This window comes from Corvus cornix, chromosome 28 (assembly GCF_000738735.6).
Source record: "Corvus cornix cornix isolate S_Up_H32 chromosome 28, ASM73873v5, whole genome shotgun sequence".
NCBI classification, from domain to species: Eukaryota; Metazoa; Chordata; class Aves; order Passeriformes; family Corvidae; genus Corvus; species Corvus cornix.
The window spans coordinates 1,786,258-1,806,885 of NC_046356.1; the positions used below are offsets into that span (position 1 = coordinate 1,786,258).

Here is a 20,628-nt window from a genome sequence, read left to right on the forward strand (position 1 = left end):
ATTCATTCAAATTACTAGAGACATTTTAAGTGCATTGGTGCCAACGTATAAAATGTCTTTGTTCACACAACCAGCAGCTTAACTGAAATTAGTTTTAAATTAAAGGCAATTAAGGCTGTTTTAATTCTGAATTAGAGGGGAAGCACTGGAGCTAAACATTGCTTTAAATTATATGGGCTCAAAAACACTTGGGAGTTTTTAATATTAATAAAATTATATTAATTTCAATTAATTTACCCTGTCTTGGTAAGATTTAGGCTGTTTTTGTCTGAGCTCATGAATAGAAATCTGCACGAGGATTCCTGCCCAGAGCCAAGTTTTAAGTACAGGTGGAGGTGAAAATATTCCCCTTTCCCCACTGCACTGCTCAAGAAATCCAGCTTTGATTTAGAGCATGAGAACTCCTGGTAGGAATTCCTGACTGGGAGCAGGAAATCCCTGGTGCTTTGTAATGAGGGAACTCGGATATTTTGGTGAATTCTCTGCGGATTCACCAAATGTTCCTTTAGAAGGACAAGGGTCACAGCCTTAATTCTAGAGTTCCTAATTAAATCTGAATATTTTAATGTCTGCAAAATTACGGCCTAAAATGAATATATATCCAATTACTGTTAGAAATGTGTGATTCCAGGTTGCTTCCCAGAGGAGTTTGGGATACAGGGAGTTGGGGCACGGAGAGTTGAGCTCTGTGCATCACCACATCCCTCTGCCAGGGGAGTGCTTGGTCCCCTCTTTAAGTATCCTAAAAAGTCCCTCATAACAAGTCTATTAGGCATGGCCAGGAATGGCTTAAAACCTCCAGGTAGTACAGAAAAAAAGGAGGAGTTTAACCATTCTCTAGATATTTATATAGCAAATAATATATATGTTAATACAGAAAATAGTATCTAGAAATATAAATGTGCCAAGGTACAGGGATTCCAGTATTACATGTTTTAGAAAAAACCCCACTTATTGCTGATATTTATAGAGATCTGTTTCTTTTTCCTCATAAGAAATATATATATTTTATATATATACATATATATATACACAAAATTTTATATTTATATTTATATTTATAATTTATATTTATATTTATATTTTATTTTTATTTTTATTTTTATTTTTATTTTTTAAATTTATATTTATGTTTATATCTATATTTATTTGATGTTGATATTGAGATTTACATTTATATTTATAGTAACAGATATAGTTTAGTTATAGCCAGGTGTCCCAGAATGGTTTGGATTGGAAAGGACCTTAAAGCTCATCCAGTCTCACCCCCTGCCATGGGGAACCTTCCACTGTCCCAGGCTGCTCCAAGCCCCAATGTCCAACCTGGCCTTGGGCACTTCCAGGGATCCAGGGGCAGCCCCAGCTGCTCTGGGAATTCCATCCCACCCCTATCCCACCCTCCCAGGGAACAATTCCTTCCCAAGATCCCACCCAACCCTGCCCTCTGGCACTGGGAAGCCATTCCCCCTTGTCCTGTCGTTTATGTGCATCCTTAATTCTGAAAACTCTGCAATGTTCAATATCGTGACCATTAATGTGAATAAAAGAGACAAGGATGGGTCTGTGAGTAGAAACAAAGCTTGAGGAGCTACTACCAATTTACTCATTGCCTCACTGGCTGCCCCTTCCTTTCACTGACTCTCCTCTGACCTTCCATTCTGTTCCAATACTATTTTACCACGCCTGTTATTTGTAATATTCTGCTCTTTTCTAAGCCCTCTCATGCACAAAATACCAGAGCATCACTTGATTGAGTCTGGAATCCAGAAAGACAACAAGGATTTAGGAATGGGGAAGAGACAGGGCATTATTTTTGTATATAACAGAGGGAGCTGGGCCTTGCTCTGGGCTGGATTGCAGGTGACAAGTTCTGCTGAGGGGGACAGCTCAGTGCTTTGCTCGGCACAGCATTCATGTGGCCACGCAGCCCCTGAGAGTGCAGGTGGCTCACGGCCAGGTGGCTCCAGGTGGGTGCACAGAAAGCTCAGGGAGTGCAAGAGGAACAAATACCTGCAAAAACCCCACAGAAATTCTTCCCTTCTATTGTCCGGCTGGTGAGTTGTGACAATAAAGAGATTTGGTGTGACTCTGCCCAGCTCAGGTGAGGCCCCACCTGCAGAGCTGCCTGCAGCTTGGGGGTCCCAGCACAGGAGCGAGAGTCCAGAGGAGGCACCAGGATGATCAGAGGGACAGAGCAGCTCTGCTGGGAGATTTGAGGTTATTCAGTCTGGAGAAGAGAAGCTTTGGGGTGACCCTGTGGCCTTCCAGAACCTGAAGGGAGCCAACAAGAAAGATGGAGAGAGAAAGACTTATTTCCAAGGGCCTGGAGTGCCAGGACAAGGGGGAATGGCTTCAAAGTGATAGAGATGAGATAATAGGGAAAAATTCAGAGTGTTGGGAGGCTGTGGCACAGGGTGCCCAGAGCAGCTGTGGCTGCCCTGTCCCATGGCCTGGAAGTGTCCAAGGCCAGGTTGGATGGGGATTGGAGCAACCTGGGATAGTGGAACTGGGGTGGAACGAGATGGGCTTTAAGGTATGGAGGGAGCAAACTATGGCCAAAGTATGATTCCATAATTCCATGAAGTTGTTTGCGAGGATGCTGGGATGTGAGGATAGTGATTCTTTACATTTGAAAGAGCTTGGTCTGAGTCCCTCTCTCCCCTTCCCCATCCTTCCTCTCCTAACGGCACCACCTGAGGCAGGATGCCAGCCCTGCTCATTTCCTGGTGGGTGTCAAGCCCGAGCATTACTAACGAGCCTGGAATGCTTTACCAGAAGAGACTCTCCCAAGGTGACACAACCAACCTGACAGGGGAGAGACCGGGGTGTGATTCCTGTGATGGATTATTTATAGAATGAGCCCCTCCTTAGAACCACACCATGGGGATGGTTTGGAACATCTGTGTGCACCTCAGGGGAACAGGGGAATTTAATTGGGGTGACAAACCCATGGCTATTGTGTTGTCGTCACTGAAATAGCCATGGATGAATAGCAGATTTTTTTAGGTGTTGCCAATTCAGAAAGCTTGAAAAAACCAGAGAACATGAATATGTAATGCTTACATAAAAAGCACCCGGAAAAATGTTGCACTTGTTGAGAGCATTTTTCTTGAAAAATGTTGGACTTGTTCAGAGCATTTTTCTTGACCTCTATATTCACCCATTAAGGTATCTACTACTGCTTTGAAATATGGAAATTACAGACATGACTGATGTCCCTCCGTGAAATACATTCAAATCCTGAAACAGCTCAGTGTTCTTGAGAAGCTGTTCCAGAAGACTCTGAACAGTCTTTGACCCTCTTTTCCATGGAAAACTGGGGACATCAAAAAGATGGGGCTGGGTGGGAATGTGATTTCTCATTGGAAAGGACGGAGTTTGGAGTGTGGGGAGTTCTCTGCTAACCAGCTTTACTGAAAAAAGCAGAATAATTTGAAAACTAATTACTGAAAAATAAAAACACCATATAACATAATAAAGTGTTAAGAAGTAAGAGAAGGAACAAACTGGTAAAGCCTGATTCAATTTCCTTTTGACAAAAGGTTTCGACCAAAGGGAAACCCTCAGCTGGACTAAGAATTTAATCAGAGAATAAATTTTAACAGTGATTGACGTAGCACTTTCCTGAAAGCAGAAATTATCCAGGGTAGAGGGAGATCCTCATAGACGGCTGTTACTGTTCTTTTCTGGGTTTGGATGAAAAAACTTGGATTAAAAAGATCCATAACAATTAATGCCTAGCAGTAAGTGAGATTACATGTTAAATGCCATCAGTTCTCCACCTTAGGGACAGTTTCTCCTAAATCCTTTGAAAGATTATCTATAGAATGATAAAAGTTAGGAATCTTGCAAATATTTTGGAAGACACGATTAGAATTCAAATGATTCAGGAAAAAAAATGAATGGCTCTTCCAAATTGCAGTGGAGGAAATTGGGACACCTTGCACATGTGAATGCACATGTTCAGCTGCAAAGAACATTCTGTTTTTACTGTTCTTCTCCAAAGATCTCCTCAGAGAACCTCCAGCTGCCCATGTCTATTGATTAGAGTGCATGAAGGAACAGATAGAGTTCAAGCGGTTTTGTGATAACACCATTGCTGAAGGGGTAAAGGTCCAGTGATCACTCGACCTGTTGGACTGAGTCCAGAGAAGGCCACCAAGATGAGCAGAGTGACAGAGCAGCTCTCATATGGAGCCAGGCTGAGACAAATGGGATTGTCCAGCCTGGAGAAAAGAAGGTTCCTGGGAGACCTTAAAGCTCCTCCCAGTGCCTAAAGGGGCTCCAAGAGAGCTGGACAGGGATTGGGACAAGGGCCTGGAGGGAGAGGACAAGGGGGAATGGCTTCAAGCTCGGGCTTGTCCCAGGAGCAGAGGATGACCTTTGTGCAAGGACCATGGGGTTGGTTTAGGATAGATATTAGGAGGGAATTGTTCCCTGTGAGGGTGATGGCACAGGGTGCCCAGAAGAGCTGTGGCTGCCCCTGGATCCTTGGAAGTGTCCAAGGCCAGGTTGGACAGGGCTTGGAGCAGCCTGGGATAGTGGGAGGTGTCCCTGCCCTTGGCAGGGGCTGGAACAAAAGGATTTTCTGGATCCCTTACAACAAAAACCATTCTGTGACTTTATGCGAACATTATATGATACAGTTGTTGATAAGCAAATGATTCTTCAGTATCTCCACTCCTTAAAGTTTAATGAGATATAAATATAGGGACATATTTCCAATAAAACCTGGGTAAAAGAAATCTCCAAAGTGTGACTTAGTGAAAAAAGAAAAAATGCAGCAAAACAATATTTAAATACAATATGGATACACAGGGAATTAGTTTGAATAATATAGAGAATTAAGAAGAACAGAGGTTTTTAAAAACTACCTAAAAAATATCTCCACTTGTGACAGAATCCGCAAACCTCTCAACCGCAGCACAAACTTCCAGCCTAAAGCCTTCAGCCACCACTCCAACCCCACCCAGTCCTGCGGGAAAAATCCCTGTCGACCATGTCCCCATGCCAGTGACAAAGGCAGGAGCTGCGACCACGAAAAATCATACACAAACGTCATCCTCTGCTCCTGGGACAAGCCCAACTTCTGCCAGCACTGCTGCTCTTCCTGAGAGCACGACCACTTCAGCAGCTCTCACCACAGCTGCACCCACCACCAGCACTGTGTTTGAGACCACCTCCACTGCTGAGGGTCGATCCACATCCAGCACTGAGGCCACCACCACAAGGTCAGAAGTCTCCAGCTCGGCTGCCCAGTCCACATCTCAGCCTGAGACCACCACTTCAGCCTCTTCTACTCGGCCAGAGACGTCTTCACTTTTGACAGCCTCCACAATCCTCTCGACCGCAGCACAAACTTCCAGCCTAAAGCCTTCAGCCACCACTCCAACCCCATCCAGTCCTGCTGCAATATCCACACCTGAGAAGAACACAACTTCGGCAACAGAGGCAACCTCCGCGACCACCACGGTCCTTGCACAAACGTCTTCCTCTGCTCCTGGGACAAGCCCAACTTCTGCCAGCACTGCTGCTCTTCCTCGGAGCTCTACCGTGGAGACCACTTCAGCAGCTCTCACCTCAACAGCACCCACCACCAGCACTGTGTTTGAGACCACCTCCACTGCTGAGGGTCGATCCACATCCAGCACTGAGGCCACCACCACAAGGTCAGAAGTCTCCAGCTCGGCTGCCCAGTCCGCATCTCAGCCTGAGACCACCACTTCAGCCTCTTCTACTCGGCCAGAGACGTCTTCCCTTTTGACAACCTCCACAATCCCCTCAACCACGGCAAAAACTTCCAGCCTAAAGCCTTCAGCCACCACTCCAATCCAGTCCAGTCCTGCTGCAATATCCACACCTGAGAAGAACACAACTTCGGCAACAGAGGCAACCTCCGCGACCACCAGGGTCCTTGCACAAACATCTTCCTCTGCTCCTGGGACAAGCCCAGCTTCTGCCAGCACTGCTGCTCTTCCTCGGAGCTCTACCGTGGAGACCACTTCAGCAGCTCTCACCTCAACAGCACCCACCACCAGCACTGTGTTTGAGACCACCTCCACTGCTGAGGGTCGATCCACATCCAGCACTGAGGCCACCGCTGTTTCCACCACCACAAGGTCAGAAGTCTCCAGCTCGGCTGCCCAGTCCGCATCTCAGCCTGAGACCACCACTTCAGCCTCTTCCACTCGGCCAGAGACGTCTTCACTTTTGACAACCTCCACGATCCTCTCGACTGCAGCACAAACTTCCAGCCTAAAGCCTTCAGCCACCACTCCAACCCCATCCAGTCCTGCGGGAACAACCCCTGTCGACCATGTCCCCATGCCAGTGACAAAGGCAGGAGCTGCGACCATGAAAATTCATACACAAACGTCATCCTCTGCTCCTGGGACAAGCCCAACTTCTGCCAGCACTGCTGCTCTTCCTCGGAGCGCGACCACTTCAGCAGCTCTCACCACAGCTGCACCCACCACCAGCACTGTGTTTGAAACCACCTCCACTGCTGAGGGTCGATCCACATCCAGCACTGAGGCCACCACCACAAGGTCAGAAGTCTCCAGCTCGGCTGCCCAGTCCACATCTCAGCCTGAGACCACCACTTCAGCCTCTTCCACTCGGCCAGAGACGTCTTCACTTTTGACAACCTCCACAATCCTCTCGACCGCAGCACAAACTTCCAGCCTAAAGACTTCAGCCACCACTCCAATCCAGTCCAGTCCTGCTGCAATATCCACACCTGAGAAGAACACAACTTCGGCAACAGAGGCAACCTCCGCGACCACCACGGTCCTTGCACAAACATCTTCCTCTGCTCCTGGGACAAGCCCAGCTTCTGCCAGCACTGCTGCTCTTCCTCGGAGCTCTACCGTGGAGACCACTTCAGCAGCTCTCACCTCAACAGCACCCACCACCAGCACTGTGTTTGAGACCACCTCCACTGCTGAGGGTCGATCCACATCCAGCACTGAGGCCACCACCACAAGGTCAGAAGTCTCCAGCTCGGCTGTCCAGTCCACATCTCAGCCTGAGACCACCACTTCAGCCTCTTCTACTCGGCCAGAGACGTCTCCACTTGTTTCAACCTCCACAATCCCCTCAACCACGGCAAAAACTTCCAGCCTAAAGCCTTCAGCCACCACTCCAACCCCATCCAGTCCTGCGGGAACAACCCCTGTCGACCATGTCCCCATGCCAGTGACAAAGGCAGGAGCTGCGACCACGAAAAATCATACACAAACGTCATCCTCTGCTCCTGGGACAAGCCCAACTTCTGCCAGCACTGCTGCTCTTCCTCGGAGCGCGACCACTTCAGCAGCTCTCACCACAGCTGCACCCACCACCAGCACTGTGTTTGAGACCACCTCCACTGCTGAGGGTCGATCCACATCCAGCACTGAGGCCACCACCACAAGGTCAGAAGTCTCCAGCTCGGCTGCCCAGTCCACATCTCAGCCTGAGACCACCACTTCAGCCTCTTCCACTCGGCCAGAGACGTCTTCACTTTTGACAACCTCCACAATCCTCTCGACCGCAGCACAAACTTCCAGCCTAAAGCCTTCAGCCACCACTCCAATCCAGTCCAGTCCTGCTGCAATATCCACACCTGAGAAGAACACAACTTCGGCAACAGAGGCAACCTCCGCGACCACCACGGTCCTTGCACAAACATCTTCCTCTGCTCCTGGGACAAGCCCAGCTTCTGCCAGCACTGCTGCTCTTCCTCGGAGCTCTACCGTGGAGACCACTTCAGCAGCTCTCACCTCAACAGCACCCACCACCAGCACTGTGTTTGAGACCACCTCCACTGCTGAGGGTCGATCCACATCCAGCACTGAGGCCACCACCACAAGGTCAGAAGTCTCCAGCTCGGCTGCCCAGTCCACATCTCAGCCTGAGACCACCACTTCAGCCTCTTCTACTCGGCCAGAGATCTCTTCACTTTTGACAACCTCCACAATCCTCTCGACTGCAGCACAAACTTCCAGCCTAAAGCCTTCAGCCACCACTCCAACCCCATCCAGTCCTGCGGGAACAACCCCTGTCGACCATGTCCCCATGCCAGTGACAAAGGCAGGAGCTGTGACCACGAAAATTCATACACAAACGTCATCCTCTGCTCCTGGGACAAGCCCAACTTCTGCCAGCACTGTGACTCTTCCTCGGAGCGCGACCACTTCAGCAGCTCTCACCACAGCTGCACCCACCACCAGCACTGTGTTTGAGACCACCTCCACTGCTGAGGGTCGATCCACATCCAGCACTGAGGCCACCACCACAAGGTCAGAAGTCTCCAGCTCGGCTGCCCAGTCCACATCTCAGCCTGAGACCACCACTTCAGCCTCTTCCACTCGGCCAGAGACGTCTTCACTTTTGACAACCTCCACAATCCCCTCAACCACGGCACAAACTTCCAGCCTAAAGCCTTCAGCCACCACTCCAATCCAGTCCAGTCCTGCTGCAATATCCACACCTGAGAAGAACACAACTTCGGCAACAGAGGCAACCTCCGCGACCACCACGGTCCTTGCACAAACATCTTCCTCTGCTCCTGGGACAAGCCCAGCTTCTGCCAGCACTGTGACTCTTCCTCGGAGCTCTACCGTGGAGACCACTTCAGCAGCTCTCACCTCAACAGCACCCACCACCAGCACTGTGTTTGAGACCACCTCCACTGCTGAGGGTCGATCCACATCCAGCACTGAGGCCACCACCACAAGGTCAGAAGTCTCCAGCTCGGCTGCCCAGTCCACATCTCAGCCTGAGACCACCACTTCAGCCTCTTCTACTCGGCCAGAGACGTCTTCACTTGTTGACAACCTCCACAATCCCCTCGACCACGGCACAAACTTCCAGCCTAAAGCCTTCAGCCACCACTCCAACCCCATCCAGTCCTGCGGGAACAACCCCTGTCGACCATGTCCCCATGCCAGTGACAAAGGCAGGAGCTGCGACCACCAAAATTCATACACAAACGTCATCCTCTGCTCCTGGGACAAGCCCAACTTCTGCCAGCACTGCTGCTCTTCCTCGGAGCTCTACCGTGGAGACCACTTCAGCAGCTCTCACCTCAACAGCACCCACCACCAGCACTGTGTTTGAGACCACCTCCACTGCTGAGGGTCGATCCACATCCAGCACTGAGGCCACCACCACAAGGTCAGAAGTCTCCAGCTCGGCTGCCCAGTCCACATCTCAGCCTGAGACCACCACTTCAGCCTCTTCTACTCGGCCAGAGACGTCTTCACTTGTTACAACCTCCACAATCCCTCAACCACGGCAAAAACTTCCAGCCTAAAGCCTTCAGCCACCACTCCAACCCCATCCAGTCCTGCGGGAACAACCCCTGTCGACCATGTCCCATGCCAGTGACAAAGGCAGGAGCTGCGACCACGAAAAATCATACACAAACGTCATCCTCTGCTCCTGGGACAAGCCCAACTTCTGCCAGCACTGTGACTCTTCCTCGAGCGTGCGAGCCACTTCAGCAGCTCTCACCTCAACAGCACCCACCACCAGCACTGTGTTTGAGACCACCTCCACTGCTGAGGGTCGATCCACATCCAGCACTGAGGCCACCATCCACAAGGTCAGAAGTCTCCAGCTCGGCTGCCCAGTCCACATCTCAGCCTGAGACCACCACTTCAGCCTCTTCCACTCGGCCAGAGACGTCTTCACTTTTGGCAACCTCCACAATCCTCTCGACCGCAGCAAAACTTCCAGCCTAAAGCCTTCAGCCACCACTCCAACCCCATCCAGTCCTGCGGGAACAACCCTGTCGACCATGTCCCAATGCCAGTGACAAGGCAGAGCTGCGACCACCAAAATCATACACAAACGTCTTCCTCTGCTCCTGGGACAAGCCCAACTTCTGCCAGCACTGTGACTCTTCCTCGGAGCGCGACCACTTCAGCAGCTCTCACCACACTGCACCCACCACCAGCACTGTGTTTGAGACCACCTCCACTGCTGAGGGTCGATCCACATCCAGCACTGAGGCCACCACCACAAGGTCAGAAGTCTCCAGCTCGGCTGCCCAGTCCACATCTCAGCCTGAGACCACCACTTCAGCCTCTTCCACTCGGCCAGAGACGTCTTCACTTTTGACAACCTCCACAATCCTCTCGACCGCAGCACAAACTTCCATCCTAAAGCCTTCAGCCACCACTCCAATCCAGTCCAGTCCTGCTGCAATATCCACACCTGAGAAGAACACAACTTCGGCAACAGAGGCAACCTCCGCGACCACCACGGTCCTTGCACAAACGTCTTCCTCTGCTCCTGGGACAAGCCCAGCTTCTGCCAGCACTGCTGCTCTTCCTCGGAGCTCTACCGTGGAGACCACTTCAGCAGCTCTCACCTCAACAGCACCCACCACCAGCACTGTGTTTGAGACCACCTCCACTGCTGAGGGTCGATCCACATCCAGCACTGAGGCCACCACCACAAGGTCAGAAGTCTCCAGCTCGGCTTTCCAGACCACATCTCAGCCTGAGACCACCACTTCAGCCTCTTCCACTCGGCCAGAGACGTCTTCACTTTTGACAACCTCCACGATCCTCTCGACTGCAGCACAAACTTCCAGCCTAAAGCCTTCAGCCACCACTCCAACCCCATCCAGTCCTGCGGGAACAACCCCTGTCGACCATGTCCCCATGCCAGTGACAAAGGCAGGAGCTGCGACCACCAAAATTCATACACAAACGTCATCCTCTGCTCCTGGGACAAGCCCAACTTCTGCCAGCACTGCTGCTCTTCCTCGGAGCGCGACCACTTCAGCAGCTCTCACCACAGCTGCACCCACCACCAGCACTGTGTTTGAGACCACCTCCACTGCTGAGGGTCGATCCACATCCAGCACTGAGGCCACCACTGTTTCCACCACCACAAGGTCAGAAGTCTCCAGCTCGGCTTTCCAGACCACATCTCAGCCTGAGACCACCACTTCAGCCTCTTCTACTCGGCCAGAGACGTCTTCACTTGTTACAATTTCCACAATCCCCTCAACCACGGCAAAAACTTCCAGCCTAAAGCCTTCAGCCACCACTCCAACCCCATCCAGTCCTGCGGGAACAACCCCTGTCGACCATGTCCCCATGCCAGTGACAAAGGCAGGAGCTGCGACCACGAAAAATCATACACAAACGTCATCCTCTGCTCCTGGGACAAGCCCAACTTCTGCCAGCACTGTGACTCTTCCTCGGAGCGCGACCACTTCAGCAGCTCTCACCACAGCTGCACCCACCACCAGCACTGTGTTTGAGACCACCTCCACTGCTGAGGGTCGATCCACATCCAGCACTGAGGCCACCACCACAAGGTCAGAAGTCTCCAGCTCGGCTGCCCAGTCCACATCTCAGCCTGAGACCACCACTTCAGCCTCTTCTACTCGGCCAGAGACGTCTCCACTTGTTTCAACCTCCACAATCCCCTCAACCACGGCAAAAACTTCCAGCCTAAAGCCTTCAGCCACCACTCCAACCCCATCCAGTCCTGCGGGAACAACCCCTGTCGACCATGTCCCCATGCCAGTGACAAAGGCAGGAGCTGCGACCACCAAAATTCATACACAAACGTCATCCTCTGCTCCTGGGACAAGCCCAACTTCTGCCAGCACTGTGACTCTTCCTCGGAGCGCGACCACTTCAGCAGCTCTCACCACAGCTGCACCCACCACCAGCACTGTGTTTGAGACCACCTCCACTGCTGAGGGTCGATCCACATCCAGCACTGAGGCCACCACTGTTTCCACCACCACAAGGTCAGAAGTCTCCAGCTCGGCTGCCCAGTCCGCATCTCAGCCTGAGACCACCACTTCAGCCTCTTCCACTCGGCCAGAGACGTCTTCACTTTTGACAACCTCCACGATCCTCTCGACTGCAGCACAAACTTCCAGCCTAAAGCCTTCAGCCACCACTCCAACCCCATCCAGTCCTGCGGGAACAACCCCTGTCGACCACGTCCCCATGCCAGTGACAAAGGCAGGAGCTGCGACCACCAAAAATTCATACCACAAACGTCTTCCTCTGCTCCTGGGACAAGCCCAACTTCTGCCAGCACTGTGACTCTTCCTCGGAGCGCGACCACTTCAGCAGCTCTCACCACAGCTGCACCCACCACCAGCACTGTGTTTGAGACCACCTCCACTGCTGAGGGTCGATCCACATCCAGCACTGAGGCCACCACCACAAGGTCAGAAGTCTCCAGCTCGGCTGCCCAGTCCACATCTCAGCCTGAGACCACCACTTCAGCCTCTTCCGCTCGGCCAGAGACGTCTTCACTTTTGACAACCTCCACAATCCTCTCGACCGCAGCACAAAACTTCCAGCCTAAAGCCTTCAGCCACCACTCCAATCCAGTCCAGTCCTGCTGCAATATCCACACCTGAGAAGAACACAACTTCGGCAACAGAGGCAACCTCTGCGACCACCACGGTCCTTGCACAAACGTCTTCCTCTGCTCCTGGGACAAGCCCACTTCTGCCAGCACTGCTGCTCTTCCTCGGAGCTCTACTGTGGAGGCCACTTCAGCAGCTCTCACCTCAACAGCACCCACCACCAGCACTGTGTTTGAGACCACCTCCACTGCTGAGGGTCGATCCACATCCAGCACTGAGGCCACCACCACAAGGTCAGAAGTCTCCAGCTCGGCTGCCCAGTCCGCATCTCAGCCTGAGACCACCACTTCAGCCTCTTCTACTCGGCCAGAGACGTCTCCACTTGTTTCAACCTCCACAATCCCCTCAACCACGGCAAAAACTTCCAGCCTAAAGCCTTCAGCCACCACTCCAACCCCATCCAGTCCTGCGGGAACAACCCCTGTCGACCATGTCCCCATGCCAGTGACAAAGGCAGGAGCTGCGACCACCAAAATTCATACACAAACGTCTTCCTCTGCTCCGGGGACAAGCCCAACTTCTGCCAGCACTGTGACTCTTCCTCGGAGCGCGACCACTTCAGCAGCTCTCACCACAGCTGCACCCACCACCAGCACTGTGTTTGAGACCACCTCCACTGCTGAGGGTCGATCCACATCCAGCACTGAGGCCACCACTGTTTCCACCACCACAAGGTCGGCTGCCCAGTCCACATCTCAGCCTGAGACCACCACTTCAGCCTCTTCCACTCGGCCAGAGACGTCTTCACTTTTGACAACCTCCACAATCCCCTCGACCACAGCCCAATCTTCCAGCCTAAAGCCTTCAGCCACCACTCCAATCCAGTCCAGTCCTGAGGGAACATCTCCTGCTGCCTATGTGCCTATCCCAGTGACAGAGGCAACCTCCTCAGTCTCCACAGTCCGTGCAGAAACATTTTCCTTTGCTCCTGATGCTGGAGTAACTTCAACCAGTGCTGCCTCTCATTATCTTGGCTCTACTCTGGAGACCATTTCCACAACTCTCAGCACACCTACACGCACCTCCGCCAGGTTTTTTCAGACAGCCTCCAAGGCCATCATTGAATCCACCAGTTTGTCAACTTCTAAATGGCCAGATGGCTCCACCCCGGGTGTCCTGTCCACACATCTACCTGAGTCCATGTCTTCAGCCTCCTCCACTTGGCCAGCGACCTCTCCTCTTGTGACAACCTCCACACTCCTCTCTTCTAGAGCAGAGATTGCCAGCACATCTCCGGCAGTCTCGACTTCCCCCTTACTTTTCTCTAGCTTCGGTCCATTCACTACACAGACGTCACAGACATCTTTTCCTCATCTCAGCACTACAGCCCATTTTGTAACGTCAGCAACACCTCAGAGTAGTCTTGGTGTCAAAGCCAGTAAGTTGTATAACAGTTACAAAAACTGAGTAATTTTGTTTAATTATTTTCTGTTAAATCCTACCATCAGTACACCTTTGTCTTTTCCTTATAAAAACCCATGGTGATTAAAGAATGACTTTCTAAATTAATTTTTTTTAAGTGCTCATTCATTATGGTAATTTTTACAAGTATTGTTACCATATTATATGAAAAATTACTCTTATATTTATAATTTTTTTGAATGATTTAACCATTCAGTTTTTTATACAACTTTCTAGTCATTGTGCACTGCACTAACGACCTTAATTAAAAATCAAAAAATTACCAAGGACTATAAAGTAATTTGCTGGAAAAATATAGCAGAATAATATCGAGATAATATCTTAACAGTTACATAATTATCTCTAGATCAATATATTAATGCCTAAAACCTGTTAAACATAAAATGGAAGATATCTTAATTTATATATATTTAAAAGGAAAATAAAGAGTCGTAATTCAGACTAGGAATAAAAAACTCATATCATGGAATACAGAAGAAGGACAAAAAGAGACAGGGGTGGGAAACCCCATAGCTGGCAGGAGCGACCTGTAAACTCTATGATTGTCCATCCAGAGCCCTGACACCCTGGCTCTTGCCCCTTGTCATTCTGGATTTCTGCTTCTTCCAGCTCCCACCCATGCAACAACAACAGCTGCCGCCCTCGAGCGTTTCACCGTCAACTTCACCATCACCAACCTCCCCTACACTTCCGACCTGGAGAATCCTGACTCGGCCAAGTACAATGCTACACAGTCAGTCACAGCCGCCTTGGTAAGTGGCCCTTCTCATTACCAAGGCTCTGTTCCCAACTGGTCCTTGTTACTCATCAGCTTGGAGGGAGTGCACAGAGCTGGCTATGACTTAATTGTGACACTTCTCCGCTTGGCAGCTCGACCGCTTGCTGAAGGAAAGCAGCATTGGCCCCAATTTCCAAGGATGTGTGACAACAGCTTTCAGGTATGGGTCATTGTCCCCGTGCAGGTGCCTTGGTCTGAGGATGCTGGACATAGTGGTCAAGCTCTGGGTGCCTCTTCTATGAAGGCAGTACTGTCTCCATAATGCCCTCCTGTCTTAGAGCCTCCCCTCACTGCATGCACTCTCAGCTTGTGTAGGACATGGAGTAGCCCAAGAATCACTCCTAAGTACTTGATGCCTCTTTCCATCCTGAACACCTCCAGGGTGTTAGGGAAGGTGGACAGCAGTGCCTGACCATAACACACACAGATGTTTTTGCATTCCAACAAAGGAACGTCCATGGCAGCCCCAGGGCCCAGCCATGAATGGAGAATGCGCAGAGGAGGATTTCTGAGGGAGGTCGCTGTGTTTTGCAGGCCAGGCAGTGACAGGGACGAGACCCGGGTGGACGCCGTGTGCGCCTACAGCAAGGAGCCCTCGGCTGCGCCTTTGGACAGGGTGGGGCTGTACCACCAAGTGAGCAACAAGACCAGAGGCATCACCCAGCTGGGCCCCTACAGCCTGGACAAGGACAGCCTCTACGTCAACGGTGACCAGAGCTCCTCCCTCGGCCTCCTCTGCCCCCCACACCAGCCCTCCCCAGTGCTGCCCCTTGCCCAGCTCCAGCTCCTGACCCTCTGTCTCTCTCTTTTCCCAGGATACAACGAACAGCCACTGCTGACCAGTGAGTACCTTGCAGGGGCGGGATGGGGTCAGGAAGCTGTAAGTGACACGTTGGGTTCATCTTCTTAGAAGTAGAGGCTGAGGCCTAGAGATCCTGGGGGAAAAAAGTGGGGGTCTTGTCAGCCTTGCCAAAGGAGAGAAAGGCTGTCAGGAGATCTCAGTGTTTTCCATCCAGAGCCCTGACACCCTGGCTCTTGCCCTAAGGCATTCCCCATCTGTTCTTCCTCCAGCTCCCACCCATCCAACAACAACAGCTGCCGCCCTCGAGCGTTTCACCGTCAACTTCACCATCACCAACCTCCCCTACACTTCCGACCTGGAGAATCCTGACTCGGCCAGGTTCAGAGCTACTCGAAGAGTTATGAACACCCTGGTAAGTCAACCAGCACTGAGCCATATCCTTGCCCTCTTTGGCCTCATCCGCTTTGCAGGAGTGCAGAGAGATGGCCATGGCCTAATTGTGAAACCTCTTCCCTTGGCAGCTGGACCGCCTGCTGAAGGAAAGCAGCATTGGCCCTGTTTTCCAAGGATGTGAGACAGCAAACTTCAGGTATGGGTCTTGCTCAACTGTCCCTGCACGTCCCTCGGTCTTTTGAGGGCTCCCTTGGACTTCTCTCCGGGTGCCCAGCCTATGGAGGCAGGACCTCCATGCTGATGCCCTACTTCCGTCGAGTATCCCTCCTGTTCCTGTGCTATTCCCTATACATGATCATATTTTAGCCCTAAGATGACAGTCAAATCATACCTAAACGGGCCATGGACAATCCAAAAACCATGCCTGATGACAGTCAAATCCTGCCTAAAAGGGCCATGGACAACCCAAAACCCATGCCTGAGGAGACAATGTGCAGAGGAGAGTGCTCAAGGAGGTCGCTGTGTTTTGCAGGCCAGGCAGTGACAGGGACGAGACCCGGGTGGACGCCGTGTGCGCCTACAGCAAGGAGCCCTCGGCTGCGCCTTTGGACAGGGTGGGGCTGTACACCAAGTGAGCAACAAGACCAGAGGCATCACCCAGCTGGGCCCCTACAGCCTGGACAAGGACAGCCTCTACGTCAACGGTGACCAGAGCTCCTCCCTCGGCCTCCTCTGCTCCCACACCAGCCCTCCCCCAGTGCTGCCCCTTGCCCAGCTCCAGCTCCTGACCCTCTGTCTCTCTCTTTTTCCAGGATACAACGAACAGCCAGTGCTGACCAGTGAGTACCTTGCACGGGCGGGATGGGGTCAGGAAGCTGCAAGGGCCTCACTGGGCACTGAAGGCTGTGGCCCTGACATCCCAGGGAAAATATGGGGATCGTGGCAACATTCCCCATGGAGAGCAGGGCCAGCAGGAGACCTCAGGGGTTTTCCATCCAGAGCCCTGACACCCTGGCTCTTGCCCCTTGTCATTCTGGATTTCTGCTTCTTCCAGCTCCCACCCATCCAACAACGACAGCTGCCGCCCTCGAGCATTTCACCGTCAACTTCACCATCACCAACCTCCCCTACACTTCCGACCTGGAGAATCCTGACTCGGCAAGTTCAGAGCACAAAGGGTCATGAACATGCTCGTAAGTTGACCGGCACTGGCAATTGTCCTGCCTACCCAGGCTCTCAAAGGTGGAGGGAGAGCCGTGAGATGGCCATGGCCTAACTGGGAAATCTTTTCCCTTGGCAGCTCGACCGCCTGCTGAAGGAAAGCAGCATTGGCCCTGTATTCCAAAGATGTGAGACAACAGATTTAAGGTATGGGTCCTACTCAAATGTGCCTTTGCAGTGTTCTCACTTATGTAAGGGGACCAGTCACGCTCATGTTCTGCACTCTTACAGACTCAGGACATTCTCCCTCCTTCTTCCTGCTCTCCTCTCTCTTTTCTATTCCACCTCACTTGCTGCACTCTCCTCTTCGGGAGTGATGGCCCTGATCCCAAGATGACTCCAAATTCCTTCCAGGCCCTCTCCTTCATGAACATGCTCAGAATGTTTTTGAAGGTGCAGAAGAGTGTCGGGACACCAATCACACACACACGCACATAGTTTGGAAAGGCAAATGACCATGAATGACCAAGGCAGTCCCAAGACCCAGCCTTGAGAGGAAGACATGCAGAGGAGAGTGCTCAAGGAGGTCGCTGTGTTTTGCAGGCCAGGCAGTGACAGGGACGAGACCCGGGTGGACGCCGTGTGCGCCTACAGCAAGGAGCCCTCGGCTGCGCCTTTGGACAGGGTGGGGCTGTACCACCAAGTGAGCAACAAGACCAGAGGCATCACCCAGCTGGGCCCCTACAGCCTGGACAAGGACAGCCTCTACGTCAACGGTGACCAGAGCTCCTCCCTCGGCCTCCTCTCTCCCCCACACCAGCCCTCCCCCAGTGCTGCCCCTTGCCCAGCTCCAGCTCCTGACCCTCTGTCTCTCTCTTTTCCCAGGATACAACGAACAGCCAGTGCTGACCAGTGAGTACCTTGCACGGGCGGGATGGGGTCAGGAAGCTGCAAGGGCCTCACTGGGCACTGAAGGCTGCGGCCCTGATATCCCAGGGAAAATATGGGGATCGTGGCAACATTCCCCATGGAGAGCAGGGCCAGCAGGAGACCTCAGGGGTTTTCCATCCAGAGCCCTGACACCCTGGCTCTTGCCCCTTGTCATTCTGGATTTCTGCTTCTTCCAGCTCCCACCCATCCAACAACAACAGCTGCCACCCTCGAGCATTTCACTGTCAACTTCACCATCACCAACCTCCCCTACACTTCCGACCTGGAGAATCCTGACTCGGCCAAGTTCAGAGCTACACAAAGGGTCATGAACATGCTCGTAAGTTGACCAGCACTGGGCAATTGTCCTGCCCTCCCCAGGCTCTCTAAAGGTGGAGGGAGAGCCGTGAGATGGCCATGGCCTAACTGGGAAATCTTTTCCCTTGGCAGCTCGACCGCCTGCTGAAGGAAAGCAGCATTGGCCCTGTATTCCAAAGATGTGAGACAACAGATTTAAGGTATGGGTCCTACTCAAATGTGCCTTTGCAGTGTTCTCACTTATGTAAGGGACAGTCACGCTCATGTTCTGCACTCTTACAGACTCAGGACATTCTCCCTCCTTCTTCCTGCTCTCCCTCTCTCTTTTCTATCTCCACCTCACTTGCTGCACTCTCCTCTTCGGGAGGTGATGGCCCGATCCCAAGATGACTCCAAATTCCTTCCAGGCCCTCTCCTTCATGAACATGCTCAGAATGTTTTTGAAGGTGCAGAAGAGTGTCGGGACACCAATCACACACACACGCACATAGTTTGGAAAGGCAAATGACCATGAAATGACCAAGGCAGTCCCAAGACCCAGCCTTGAGAGGAAGACATGCAGAGGAGAGTGCTCAAGGAGGTCGCTGTGTTTTGCAGGCCAGGCAGTGACAGGGACGAGACCCGGGTGGACGCCGTGTGCGCCTACAGCAAGGAGCCCTCGGCTGCGCCTTTGGACAGGGTGGGGCTGTACCACCAAGTGAGCAACAAGACCAGAGGCATCACCCAGCTGGGCCCTACAGCCTGGACAAGGACAGCCTCTACGTCAACGGTGACCAGAGCTCCTCCCTCGGCCTCCTCTGCTCCCCCACACCAGCCCTCCCCCAGTGCTGCCCCTTGCCCAGCTCCAGCTCCTGACCCTCTGTCTCTCTCTTTTCCCAGGATACAACGAACAGCCAGTGCTGACCAGTGAGTACCTTGCACGGGCGGGATGGGGTCAGGAAGCTGCAAGGGCCTCACTGGGCACTGAAGGCTGCGGCCCTGATATCCCAGGGAAAATATGGGGATCGTGGCAACATTCCCCATGGAGAGCAGGGCCAGCAGGAGACCTCAGGGGTTTTCCATCCAGAGCCCTGACACTCTGGCTCTTGCCCCTTGTCATTCTGGATTTCTGCCCCTTCCAGCTCCCACCCATCCAACAACGACAGCAGCCGCCCTCGAGCATTTCACCGTCAACTTCACCATCACCAACCTCCCCTACACTTCCGACCTGGAGAATCCTGACTCGGCCAAGTACAATGCTACACAGTCAGTCACAGCCGCCTTGGTAAGTGGCCCTTCTCATGACCAAGGCCTTGTCCCAACTGGTCCTTGTACTCATCAGCTTGGAGGGAGTGCACAGAGCTGGCTATGACTTAATTGTGACACTTCTCCCCTTGGCAGCTCGACCGCTTGCTGAAGGAAAGCAGCATTGGCCCCAATTTCCAAGGATGTGTGACAACAGCTTTCAGGTATGGGTCATTGTCCCCGTGCAGGTGCCTTGGTCTGAGGATGCTGGACATAGTGGTCAAGCTCTGGTGCCTCTTCTATGAAGGCAGTACTGTCTCCATAATGCCCTCCTGTCTTAGAGCCTCCCCTCACTGCATGCACTCTCAGCTTGTGTAGGACATGGAGTAGCCCAAGAATCACTTCCTAAGTACTTGATGCCTCTTTCCATCCTGAACACCTCCAGGGTGTTAGGGAAGGTGGACAGCAGTGCCTGACCATAACACCACACAGATGTTTTTGCATTCCAACAAAGGAACGTCCATGGCAGCCCCAGGGCCCAGCCATGAATGGAGAATGCGCAGAGGAGGATTTCTGAGGGAGGTCGCTGTGTTTTGCAGGCCAGGCAGTGACAGGGACGAGACCCGGGTGGACGCCGTGTGCGCCTACAGCAAGGAGCCCTCGGCTGCGCCTTTGGACAGGGTGGGGCTGTACCACCAAGTGAGCAACAAGACCAGAGGCATCACCCAGCTGGGCCCCTACAGCCTGGACAAGGACAGCCTCTACGTCAACGGTGACCAGAGCTCCTCCCTCGGCCTCCTCTGCTCCCCCACACCAGCCCTCCCCCAGTGCTGCCCCTTGCCCAGCTCCAGCTCCTGACCCTCTGTCTCTCTCTTTTCCAGGATACAACGAACAGCCAGTGCTGACCAGTGAGTACCTTGCACGGGCGGGATGGGGTCAGGAAGCTGTAAGTGACACGTTGGGTTCATCTTCTTAGAAGTAGAGGCTGAGGCTAGAGTCCTGGGGGAAAAATGGGGATCTTGTGCAAGCCTTGCCAAGGAGAGAAAGGCTGTCAGGAGATCTGAGTGGTTTTCCATCCAGAGCCCTGACATCCTGGCTCTTGCCCTAAGGCATTCCCCATCTGTTCTTCCTCCAGCTCCCACCCATCCAACAACGACAGCTGCCGCCCTCGAGCGTTTCACCGTCAACTTCACCATCACCAAC

At 52.4% G+C, this 20,628-nt stretch overlaps 4 protein-coding genes and 1 long non-coding RNA gene across 5 annotated transcripts; all 5 read left to right on the forward strand.

Annotated features, from left to right (window-relative positions):
- The first annotated feature begins 4,597 nt into the window (after window positions 1–4,597).
- On the forward strand, window positions 4,598–9,102 carry LOC120411398 (mucin-5AC-like). Its single transcript, XM_039565962.1, has one exon. It carries the CDS (start codon window positions 5,008–5,010, stop codon window positions 9,100–9,102), a length of 4,095 nt encoding a protein of 1,364 aa, XP_039421896.1. The 5' UTR covers window positions 4,598–5,007.
- A 5,974-nt stretch (window positions 9,103–15,076) lies between these two features.
- LOC120411399 (mucin-16-like) lies at window positions 15,077–16,034 on the forward strand. Its single transcript, XM_039565964.1, has 4 exons — window positions 15,077–15,304; window positions 15,413–15,439; window positions 15,669–15,811; window positions 15,921–16,034. Exons 1-4 carry the CDS (start codon window positions 15,088–15,090, stop codon window positions 16,032–16,034), a joined length of 501 nt encoding a protein of 166 aa, XP_039421898.1. The 5' UTR covers window positions 15,077–15,087.
- Window positions 16,035–16,417: 383 nt separating this feature from the next.
- Window positions 16,418–16,939, forward strand: LOC120411455. Its single transcript, XR_005603755.1, has 3 exons — window positions 16,418–16,496; window positions 16,605–16,631; window positions 16,847–16,939. It is a non-coding gene; the product is annotated as an uncharacterized LOC120411455 (long non-coding RNA).
- A 34-nt stretch (window positions 16,940–16,973) lies between these two features.
- Window positions 16,974–19,104, forward strand: LOC120411400 (mucin-16-like). The gene is made up of 8 exons (XM_039565965.1): window positions 16,974–16,985; window positions 17,093–17,160; window positions 17,557–17,729; window positions 17,839–17,865; window positions 18,081–18,223; window positions 18,334–18,401; window positions 18,799–18,970; window positions 19,081–19,104. Exons 1-8 carry the CDS (start codon window positions 16,974–16,976, stop codon window positions 19,102–19,104), a joined length of 687 nt encoding a protein of 228 aa, XP_039421899.1.
- On the forward strand, window positions 19,031–20,628 carry LOC120411401 (mucin-16-like; the record flags this gene model as incomplete). Its single annotated transcript, XM_039565966.1, has 5 exons — window positions 19,031–19,465; window positions 19,582–19,649; window positions 20,025–20,197; window positions 20,307–20,333; window positions 20,561–20,628. Coding segments are annotated over exons 1-5 (603 nt in total), but the record flags the coding sequence as incomplete, so codon positions are not given.

What these genes read in the sequence shown, in the direction of transcription:
- LOC120411398 (XM_039565962.1), top strand. Translation starts at nt 5,008, where the DNA reads ATGCCAGTGACAAAGGCAGGAGCTGCGACCACGAAAAATCATACACAA.
- LOC120411400 (XM_039565965.1), top strand. An exon ending in GGACAGCCTCTACGTCAACG is followed by an intron (nt 17,730 to 17,838) that starts GTGACCAGAGCT and finishes CTCTTTTCCCAG; the next exon opens with GATACAACGAACAGCCAGTG. An exon ending in CGAACAGCCAGTGCTGACCA is followed by an intron (nt 17,866 to 18,080) that starts GTGAGTACCTTG and finishes TGCTTCTTCCAG; the next exon opens with CTCCCACCCATCCAACAACA.
- LOC120411399 (XM_039565964.1), top strand. Translation starts at nt 15,088, where the DNA reads ATGCGCAGAGGAGGATTTCTGAGGGAGGTCGCTGTGTTTTGCAGGCCA. An exon ending in GGACAGCCTCTACGTCAACG is followed by an intron (nt 15,305 to 15,412) that starts GTGACCAGAGCT and finishes CTCTTTTCCCAG; the next exon opens with GATACAACGAACAGCCACTG. An exon ending in CGAACAGCCACTGCTGACCA is followed by an intron (nt 15,440 to 15,668) that starts GTGAGTACCTTG and finishes TTCTTCCTCCAG; the next exon opens with CTCCCACCCATCCAACAACA.